Below are 11,272 nucleotides of genomic sequence, written 5' to 3' on the forward strand. Positions count from 1 at the left end.
TCCTTAGCGCTCTTAGTGAAGTACTCACAGTATTGAGTTACACTGGAGTTCCTCCTTACAGATGTTCCTATGAACTCTACTTGTACGGCAGACAGCTATAGCCTGCTTCGGGGACTCCTTACTACCTAGTCCCGGCTCACTATCGTTGCTGTTGTGCCCCCAAATCTTATGTGGGAATAAAGTGGTGACAACTTCTATTCCTCCGGTGTCTGCTGCAGGACCATTAGTATCCATACAACCTCGGGGACCGGACCCCGGCCTTGCGCTTAGAACTTGGGAAGGGTTCTCCGCTAACCCTAATCCTTAGCTCTCTTCTACTCCTTACGTTCCTTACTAATCTTTCCTTCTGATGGAGAATCAGGCTTTCTTTCTATGTCTCTTTCCTGTGCCAGCGGACCCAGGTCACTGAGGTCGGCTGCAGCACTGCCTTCATCCATCCCACTCTGGGGATCTCCTCAGACCAACTAACTACTCAATCCTATCCTCTCCCGCTCTTAGATGCAGACTCAACACTACCCACCTCCCAGCACACTTCGTGTTCCAAGCAGGGAGCCACAAAAGGGTGCTTTGCTACACTACTATGTTGTGTGGGATGCAGGTATTGGAGCGTGGTCAGGTGTCTCCACCTTACCTGGATGGTGGGGTACCACACCTCAGGAGTGTCATGATACCAGTGCTGGTGGACCAGCACTTCTGGAGTTAATGTTTTGATCTCAGTGCAGACTCTTACCTGCTCACCTGGGACCTATTATGGTGGCCTCTCATTGATTCTGGGAAAGCTTCGTATAGCCGCAGGAAGCTCCCATCCCCTGTCAGTTATACTCTTGCCCTTGGCATAGTGTGGTGACCCCTGAGTGTGTTTGTGCTGTGTTCTGGTTGCTTGATAATCTGTGTATGACTCGGTCTGTTCTCTGGATATTGCTTTGGATTCTGCTTGGTACCTTCTATGTCTGTTTGGTTTTGACTTCTGCTTGGCCCTGACTATCCATTCTGTCTCATCCCTGGTACGTTACTGCTATCTCTGTGTATGAACCCCGTTTTGCCTGACTCTGAGTAATTCTGTATAGTGTCTTGCCATCTCACTAAGCAGGACGCTAAGCCCTGCCCCTTGCAGTCACATGACCGTAGGTCCTGTGTCTGCTTGCTAAACTTCAGCATCCACAGGTCCTGTGTATCGGTACTTTCTGGCTGTACCTGACCCCGGTACCCCTACAGTGCAGGTGAGTCCCTGCTCAGTGGAGGCTGCTCGCCGGCGCTGACAGGATCCTGACAAGGAGGAGGTGCAGTACCTCTGTGGTGACTGAATCCTCAGGGGCGCCACATACCCCCCCGTTAAACACAGCATGTCCGCGGGCTGCAAGAGAAACAAAGATGGACAAATACCACAGAACATACAAACATTTTGTAATGCTATATAAACAATTCTTATACTAATCTTCCCAATGTGGGAGGCACTGTTTCTTGAACGTTGCAAACAATTTAACTAGCTATCTATAATATAACATTCTATCTAATGTAAAGTTCCGTTACCTAATCTAAAGTGCAACACAATTCTCTTTCTCCATTCTTTATTCACATTTCTACTCTTTTCTATCTCTGTCTTGACCCTAAGTGACAACCGCTGATGCCTGGTTCGGCACCTGCATTTTCAAATCTTTATTCAAAGTTACATCTCTATTCAAACATTAGTATGAGTCTAAACTCTGTAAACCATTTACTATTAAAATATTCATTCCTAATTAGATACCTACTTATTACTATCAACTCAATCCTATAAAATCTGTTAAGGCACATCATACAATAAAACATCAATAATTCTTGAAAGTGCTGGACACCGCTCCCAGCCGGGATTTCTTGCAGTGTCCTTGATGAGGAGCCTTGCTCCAAGTTGAGGTAGTCCTTATCTGTAAAAGAGCTATGTAAAACCAAGAGAGGACGCCTTAAGAAGCTCAACTATTTACAAGACAGTTCTGGATCATTCATTGTCCATGATCTCTGCAGTTCAAAGGTAAAGGCTGCCAATAAAACTGGGCAACAACTAGAAAAACAAAACATGATAAACAAAAAGAAAAGGCACAACGATGCCTATACCCTCCTGGGTAACAGTTAGTTATTTAAATGTTCTTTTTAGTGTTGATCCCCTCCTGGGGTGCTGGAAGCGGGTTGCTTGTGCTGCTTCCAGGGGAGAACTTGTGGGTATCCTTTTCCTGTTTGCTATCCACAAATTGGAGATATTCCTTCTCCAAAGGACTGAAGTTGGTGGCTGCCTGTGCAGATGGAATGGCATCGGGTGTATCTACTGCCTGTGAGGGTAGCACATCAGCTGTTGCAGGTGGTGTATCTGCTGCCAGTGATTCTGCAGGAGTTGCAGCTGATACCAGTGGATGTTGTTCTTCAGTTTCAGGTGGTACCACAGTTAGCAGCGCTGCAACCGGTCGATGCTGGCATGGTGTACCTGGAATGCTGCCACTTGAGATTGGCTGAGCGACCGCGGGACCATTTCTGTCCATGGGCGCAGTCCCTAGCATCAGAATCATAGTAGGGGTGGCCATCATATCTGGGGTTTCTCGGTGCTGCTCCGGCTCCTGTGCAGGCACAGGGTGATGAATGATGGCAGCCGCAATCCCCGGGGTTGTTTGATGACCGGCTGGTAGCTGGATTCGTGCCGGCACGGGACTGGGACAGGCCGGTAAAAGCCTGCGCGGCCGCGCCCGGTCCGAGCTGGGACTCAGCTCCGGTCCCATGGTCTCCGGGACTCTCATGTACCTTCTCCAGGCAGGCGGCATCCAATGACAGTACCGGCTTAGCGGTAGGGGCGGGCGCTGAAAAGGATATCGCAGCGGCCGTATGCTCCGCAGGTTCTGTCGGGGAGAGGGCGGTTTCCCCCATCGCATTCTCCTGGCTCCTGTCCTCCCTCCATCATGGCGGTCTGGCGTTCTTCTTCCTTCCTGGGCTCTTTTCCCGCCACCGGCTCTCGCTCCTCCTTCTGGGGGCGGCGCCTTCTTCCTACTACTCCATACCAGGCCAGTATACGAACCCCTCGGGGGGTGGGCCATGTTGCTGTAGCATAGAAGTTCAGGCAGGGAAGGCCCAGGACTGTTCGCGGTCTTTTCTTAGGACCACCCATGTTGTCACGCCCTTCTTCACCGTGCCGGCAGCCATTTTTAGAGTCCATTTTACAGTCTATCAAATTGGGTCTTTTGCACATTTTCAGAAGTTTTAAATCCAATAAATCTTAGGCACACAGAACCCGGTAGCACCGGACTTCGTCATCCTGTTCGTGACGCCAAAAATGGATCGCCCTCATCCAGGGCTGTGGGGGTAATCGGTACCGGGCACGTTGATCTTCAATGGGAGTTGTCACGGCAGCTGGAACCCGACCCGTGGCCCTGGGGATCCATTGTATAGAGTGGAAATGGTGGATTAAAGTTTGAGTAAGTGTTTCGTGACGCCACCTGTGGTGTTCGGCAACGGAGGTGTTAAGCCGACGCTGCAGACAGATCCTCTGGGACTGATGGTGTGGTGCAGCAAAGATGTTGAAGCTCCCCACAGGTGGAGCTGTAGTCCCAGGGCAGAGTAGATGAATAGGTAGTGAAGAGACGTAGATGGTGTAATGTTAGGCACAGAGATGTAGCTGTGTTGAGTGCGCTGACGCCGGAATAAGTGGAGGACACCAGGGCATGTAGTTCCAAAGCTTTACTCACAGTCTGTTGTACACACAGGTGCATGCTTCCGTGCCGTGTCCTCCGGGTCAGGAGCTCAGTCAACCTCCAGGCCAGATGAAGCACTCCGTTCCAACACTCCACCAACATATGCCTTTCCTGAACGTCTCCTCCTTAGCGGTCTTGGTGAAGTACTCACAGTACTGAGTTACACTGGAGTTCCTCCTTACAGATGTTCCTATGAACTCTAATTGTACGGCAGACAGCTGTAGCCTGCTTCGGGGACTCCTTGCTACTAAGTCCCGGCTCACTATTGTTGCTGTTGTGCCCCCAAGTCTTGTGTGGGAATAAAGTGGTGACAACTAGTGTTGAGCATTCCGATACTGCAAATATCGGGTATCGGCCGATATTCGCTGTATCGGAATTCCGATACCGAGTACCGATATTTTTTCAATATCGGATACCGGAATCAGAAGTCCCCATAATGCAATGAGCCACTGTTGTGGCTGTGATTGGCTGCTGAAATGATGTCATGATGCGCGGTCTGTGCCGACTGCAGGGGGTCTGTACGGGCCTGCCGGGGGCCTGTGCCGGCTGTCGGGGGTCTGTGCCGGCTGTCGGGGGTCTGTACGGGCCTGCCGGGGGCCTGTACCGGCTGCCGGGGGTCTGTATGGGCCTGCCGGGGGCCTGTGTCGGCTGTCGGGGGTCTGTACGGGCCTGCGGGGGGCCTGTGCCGGCTGTCGGGGGTCTGTACGGGCCTGCCGGGGGTCTTGTGTGTGTGCAGGCATCGTCCGATGGGACTACAAGTCCCATCGGGCGATGCCTGCTACAATGACAGTGATTAACACATTAGCCAATGATGGGACAGTAGTAGTCCCATCATCCGGCTAATGTGTTGAATATAAAAAAAAAAAATACTACATACATACTACATACATATTGCATACAGTTCATACAACATACATACTACATTCATACAACATACATACTATATACATACTTCATATATACTACATTCATACAACATACATACATACTACATCCATACTACATTCATACAACATACATACATATTATATACATACTACATACATACTACATTCATACAACATACATACATACTACATACATACTTCATATATACTACATTCATACAACATACATACATACTATATACATACTACAAACATACTACATTCATACAACATACATACTACATACATACAACATATATACTACATTCATACAACATACATACATACTACATACATACTACATTACATACATACTACATATATACTACATTCATACAACATACATACATACTACATATATACTACATTCATACAACATAGGCCTCTTTCACACTTCAGTTTTTTGCCATCAGTCAAAATCCGCCAAAATTTGAAAATGGCGGATCCGCTTTTCTTGTTGCGGATCCGCCATTTTTCCCCATTGGGATACATTAGTGGCGGATTTTGACGGATGGTCGTCCGTTGCGTCCGCTATTCAGCGGATCCGCAAAATTCCTTGCGGATTCTGTCTGAGGGGGACGGAGCTTGCAACGTTATTTTTCGCCGTCAAAATGGCGGGTGACGGCGGATCCGCCGTCATCCGCCATGCGGTAGAATGGCTGCCTATGGGCGGCGGATCCGCCAAGACCCGCGATTTTGCGGAATCCGCAAAATTGCACTGCGCATGCCCAGAAAAAAAGATACTTTTCCAGACAGTCCCAAAACTATATAAGGTGGGCTAATTGGGCCCAGACATGCAGTAGCAGCCAGCCAGCAAGCAAGCCAGCCAGCCACCAAGCCTGCCAGACAGCCACCAAGCCTGCCAGCAAGCCTGCCAGACAGCCACCAAGCTGCCACACAGCTATCAAGAGGCCTGCCAGTTACAGCACCAGCACGCCTGAAAGTGTGAGGATACCTATTTGTTTATGACATTTCTGTGTGTGTGTGTATGGCCTTGCTAGTGTGTAGCCTGCCTGTGTGTGTGTGTGTGGTCTGTGAGTGTGTGAGTCTGTGTGTATATTTTTTTTTTCATACTTTTTTTTCTGTTGCATGTGTACTGCATTTTATTTTCATACAACTGTAATATTATTGTATTTTTTATGCTGTGATTGTGTGGTGTATGGTATGTGGTGTAATTGGGCCCAGACAATCCGGCACCAGCCACACTGAAGACACCAAGCTAGACATCCGACCGCAGCCTGACTGATAGAAGATTGAACTAGAGCTATAAAACCTGCCTGCCCAGCTGCAAGTCTACCACCTGCAGACCCCTGGAGTGTGTGTGTGTGTGTGGTCTGCCTGTGTGTTATGCGTGTTTGTGTGGGGTTTTTTTTTCATATTTTAATTGTTTTTCTTTTGCATGTTTATTGTATTTTATTTTCATATTTGCAATTGTGGTTTGATTAATGTATCTGTTGTAAATCGGTGTTTTTTTATTTTTCATTTATTGTGGTATTTAAAATAAAGAGCAGAGTAGCTCCTATTTGTTGGAAAAAAAAATAATAAAAAAAATAAATAAATAAACTGTTTTGAAAAAATCTCTGTAGTATCATTTTAAAACAAGGTAAAATTAAGTTACCATAAAGGTATATTAAATGTTTTGGTATACAAGTGTGGTTAAAAGTGAGAGATTGCAACATGCCATGAAAAAAATCTGGGTATACACAGCAATTACACACCTTAAATCACAGGTTAAACTCTCGGTGAGAGTTTTTCAGGGAATTCAAAAACATGCAAACACAGTGTGGGTATACACAGAAATTAAACACCTTCAATCACTGGTTACACTCTCGGTGAGACCTTCAATCACTGTGGTTACACTCTCAGTGAGAGTTTTTGCGGGAATGCAAACACTGGTATACACAGCAATTACACACCTTCAATCACTGGTTACACTCAGTTACACTTTTTCAGGGAATTCAAACACATGCAAAGATAAAGTGTGGGTTTACACAGAAATTACACACCTTCAATCACTGGTTACACTTGTTTACACTTTTTCAGGGAATTCAAACACATGCAAAGATAAAGTGTGGGTTTACACAAAATATTACACACCTTCAATCACTGTGGTTCCACTCAGTGAGAGATAAGGGAATTTACACATGCAAACACTTAAAACTGCGTATACTTAGTTTCAGGGAATTACACTAATTATATACAGTGGGGCAAAAAAGTATTTAGTCAGTCAGCAATAGTGCAAGTTCCACCACTTAAAAAGATGAGAGGCGTCTGTAATTTACATCATAGGTAGACCTCAACTATGGGAGACAAACTGAGAAAAAAAAATCCAGAAAATCACATTGTCTGTTTTTTTTTCATTTTATTTGCATATTATGGTGGAAAATAAGTATTTGGTCAGAAACAAGCAATCAAGATTTCTGGCTCTCACAGACCTGTAACTTCTTCTTTAAGAGTCTCCTCTTTCCTCCACTCATTACCTGTAGTAATGGCACCTGTTTAAACTTGTTATCAGTATAAAAAGACACCTGTGCACACCCTCAAACAGTCTGACTCCAAACTCCACTATGGTGAAGACCAAAGAGCTGTCAAAGGACACCAGAAACAAAATTGTAGCCCTGCACCAGGCTGGGAAGACTGAATCTGCAATAGCCAACCAGCTTTTAGTGAAGAAATCAACTGTGGGAGCAATAATTAGAAAATGGAAGACATACAAGACCACTGATAATCTCCCTCGATCTGGTGCTCCACGCAAAATCCCACCCCGTGGGGTCAGAATGATCACAAGAACGGTGAGCAAAAATCCCAGAACCACGCGGGGGGACCTAGTGAATGAACTGCAGAGAGCTGGGACCAATGTAACAAGGCCTACCATAAGTAACACACTACGCCACCATGGACTCAGATCCTGCAGTGCCAGACGTGTCCCACTGCTTAAGCCTGTACATGTCCGGGCCCGTCTGAAGTTTGCTAGAGAGCATTTGGATGATCCAGAGGAGTTTTGGGAGAATGTCCTATGGTCTGATGAAACCAAACTGGAACAGTTTGGTAGAAACACAACTTGTCGTGTTTGGAGGAAAAAGAATACTGAGTTGCATCCATCAAACACCATACCTACTGTAAAGCATGGTGGTGGAAACATCATGCTTTGGGGCTGTTTCTCTGCAAAGGGGCCAGGACGACTGATCCGGGTACATGAAAGAATGAATGGGGCCATGTATCGTGAGATTTTGAGTGAAAACCTCCTTCCATCAGCAAGGGCATTGAAGATGAAACGTGGCTGGGTCTTTCAACATGACAATGATCCAAAGCACACCGCCAGGGCAACGAAGGAGTGGCTTCGTAAGAAGCATTTCAAGGTCCTGGAGTGGCCTAGCCAGTCTCCAGATCTCAACCCTATAGAAAACCTTTGGAGGGAGTTGAAAGTCCGTGTTGCCAAGCGAAAAGCCAAAAACATCACTGCTCTAGAGGAGATCTGCATGGAGGAATGGGCCAACATACCAACAACAGTGTGTGGCAACCTTGTGAAGACTTACAGAAAACGTTTGACCTCTGTCATTGCCAACAAAGGATATATCACAAAGTATTGAGATGAAATTTTGTTTCTGACCAAATACTTATTTTCCACCATAATATGCAAATAAAATGAAAAAAAAACAGACAATGTGATTTTCTGGATTAATTTTACTCAGTTTGTCTCCCATAGTTGAGGTCTACCTACGATGTAAATTACAGACGCCTCTCATCTTTTTAAGTGGTGGAACTTGCACTATTGCTGACTGACTAAATACTTTTTTGCACCACTGTACAAATGAAGATTTTTTGTATGTTTTTGTTTTTTAACTTTCATATCATTTTCTTTATACTTGCAGATCACTTCATGAAGCCCCACCAGCAAGGCAGCAGCAGAGACGGCCAGCCAGGCCGCAGCAGAGACGACCGGCGAGGCCGCAGCAGAGACGGTCAGCGAGACCGCAGCAGAGAAGGTCAGCCAGGCCGCAGCGGAGGCGGCCAGCCAGGCCGCAGCAGAAGACAGGCAACCATTAGTTTCCCTGTAAGTATAAAGGCCTGGAAGCTTATTATGATCCTTTGTATAGTAGCTTAACAAGTGTCTGTATACTTGCAGATAACTTCAGCAAGCACCACCAGCCAGGACGCAGCAGAGGACAGGCAACCATTAGTTTCCCTGTAAGTATAAAGGCCTGAAAGCTATTATGATCCTTTGTATTGTAGCTTAACAAGTGTCTTTATACTTGCAGATCACTTCAGGAAGCACCGCAGCTGCCACCGCAGCTGACCCAGACCGTAATGTCTTCTCCTGAAAGCTCCTCCTCACATCATCAGCGAGCTGAGGTAAATAATTTGTTGTGTTTTTTTTTAAACTCTTATTTTTTTTTTGGTTTAAACACTATCCATGTATTATGTTTTGACAGGAAGCTGATTCAGAGGAGCTTCCAGGAGGAGACGTGCAGGGTGGAGAGACACAAGGAGGGGGTGCGCAGAGTGTAAGTTTAGCACATACACACATACATAATGCTACACCCAACACAAACATTCATCACAGTGCACACACAATAACTACGTATCCATCCAAACAAAATTTTTTTTTTTCTCCACAGTCTTCAGAATCCGGTGCCCGCACTAGAGTGACTCCCAGGACATCCCAGGGTCGTCAAGGTGATGCCTCTGGTGGTCGGCAAACGGTAAGTAACCCTATTTGGATAATTGTTTAAATGAACATCATGTGTTTGAATAGAATGTAATTTTTTTTGGTTTGTTTTGTTTTTTATCTTCACAGGTTTCACAGCGTGCTCCCCGTAGACATCTGGAGGAGGGTGTCATTATCGATACAGATGAACTCATCCGTGAGGTGGAAAACCGGGAGCCGCTGTGGAACATGGCAAACTGTTTACACGCCGACCAACCAACCACCCGACGGCTCTGGGATGAGGTCTGTTCTTCAGTTATAGAGAACTGGGATGAACTCAATGCGAGGGCCAGGGATTTTGTGCGTAAGTATTACAACTTCAGTAACTTATATTCCAGCATGTGAAGTGTTTAATACTAAACCCCTTTTTTTTTTGCTTCACAGGTGACAGGGTTATCACACGGTGGCGGTCGCTCCGGGATCGCTTCAAGAGGGACTACAACAAGGAGATGCAGACCCCGAGTGGATTGGGAGGACGCCGGGGACCCCAGTACAAGAACTACAGAGCCCTGGCGTTCCTACGATCAACAATGGTGTGCAGAAGGTAAATATTCCCCAAACCATTTCTGTAGTGGAAATGTTTAACCACATTTTTTTTCAGCAGAGTTAAATTAAATATCAATATTTTTAATATATATTTTTTCTCCTTTTTTTTTAGCACCATCTGCAGCACTCGGGAGTCTGCATCAGAGTTGCGTCCCTCTGGAGTGATCCCTAGTGAGACCGCCCCCGGTGACCACATCGAGGTATCCGACCCCTCTGTACCTACCCTCTTGTCTCATCCCTCTATTCCCTCCACCAGCACTGGAGCAGCAGGGCAGACTTCATCACATGAAGCTGCTGGTGACGACTTGTTCCCTTTTCCCCACCCCTCAGACACTGCCGCAACATCTCGACCAACTTTTGGTTCTGGCCGGCAGCGTCTGAGGAGTCAGGAAAGGATGACCTTGTCTGACTGTTTGAGTCTAAACTCATCTGTCCAGCATGGTTTCCACACTTATGGACAACAGTTATCTTCTGGGTTGACCATGATGAATAAAAGTATCATGGAACTCAGAAGATACATGGAACAGATGAATTTAGAATCAAACCAGACACCGAGACATACCTTTTTTCAGTCCGTTGTCCGGCAAATGGAAGGTTTAAGTACTCACCAACTGATGCGTGTGATGCAAGCCTGTCAGAATGCTCTAGTGGAAGTACTTGCTGAAGCATCCCATCCTCCCCCTGTCCATCCTCCCCCTGTCCATCCTCCCTCTGTCCATCCTTCCCCTGTCTATCCTTCCACAGTCCATCCTTCCCCCGTCCATCCTTCCACCACCATCCATCATACAACCGTCCCTCCTCCTACCACTCCCTCTCCTTTCTCTAGTTCCCCATTCCATTCTTCCCAGTACCTTCCTTCCCCATTGCATTATACCCCAATGCCCTCACCATACCCACCCCCACATACACCTTCAATGTACCCACAAACCTCGTCTGTCCATCCACTCCCGTCCCAACCACGTGTTAAACCCCCCTTCCACTTCTGGTCCTCACCAACTCCCTCCCCAGTCCTCTCCCCCCCCCTCGATGTGGTCAACCCTGTTAACCCCTCCAATACTATCTCCACCCAACATTATCACAATTTATAAAGTGTTTTGTTTTTTCCAAAAAAAAGGTAATATATACCAAAAAAAAAAAACATTTTACAAAAAAGGTTTAAGATACCAAAAAAAAACCTGTTAAAAAAAAAAAAAATTCACAAAAAAAAGAAAGTTATTACAAATTCACAAATAAACAATGTTTTTTTTTTTCAAAAAGAACTTTATTGTGTTGTTTCTTTTTTGTTCTTTCTTTCTTGGGAAATATTCAAAGTACACCAGTGGTGTAAAAGGTAAACACAACACTTGGTAACACAACACTGGGTAATATTTCACAGTACATCG

The 11,272-nt window shown here is 46.0% G+C and overlaps 1 protein-coding gene across 1 annotated transcript; it reads left to right on the forward strand.

Annotated features, from left to right (window-relative positions):
• The first annotated feature begins 8,377 nt into the window (after positions 1-8,377).
• On the forward strand, positions 8,378-10,998 carry LOC141089312 (uncharacterized). The gene is made up of 8 exons (XM_073575636.1): positions 8,378-8,690; positions 8,763-8,824; positions 8,896-8,989; positions 9,070-9,141; positions 9,256-9,339; positions 9,435-9,648; positions 9,729-9,888; positions 10,003-10,998. Exons 1-8 carry the CDS (start codon positions 8,448-8,450, stop codon positions 10,976-10,978), a joined length of 1,905 nt encoding a protein of 634 aa, XP_073431737.1. The 5' UTR covers positions 8,378-8,447; the 3' UTR covers positions 10,979-10,998.
• The last annotated feature ends 274 nt before the right edge of the window (positions 10,999-11,272 follow it).

The sequence above is a fragment of the Dendrobates tinctorius genome, unplaced genomic scaffold (genome assembly GCF_039654945.1).
Source record: "Dendrobates tinctorius isolate UK_male_01 unplaced genomic scaffold, ASM3965494v1 ptg000045l, whole genome shotgun sequence".
In the NCBI taxonomy this organism is placed as follows: domain Eukaryota; kingdom Metazoa; phylum Chordata; class Amphibia; order Anura; family Dendrobatidae; genus Dendrobates; species Dendrobates tinctorius.

Coding starts and splice junctions, on each gene's coding strand:
- LOC141089312 (XM_073575636.1), top strand. CDS start 8,448: ATGAAGATTTTTTGTATGTTTTTGTTTTTTAACTTTCATATCATTTTC. Junction 8,825..8,895: donor AGGCAACCATTAGTTTCCCT/GTAAGTATAAAG, acceptor TTATACTTGCAG/ATCACTTCAGGAAGCACCGC. Junction 9,889..10,002: donor TCAACAATGGTGTGCAGAAG/GTAAATATTCCC, acceptor CTTTTTTTTTAG/CACCATCTGCAGCACTCGGG.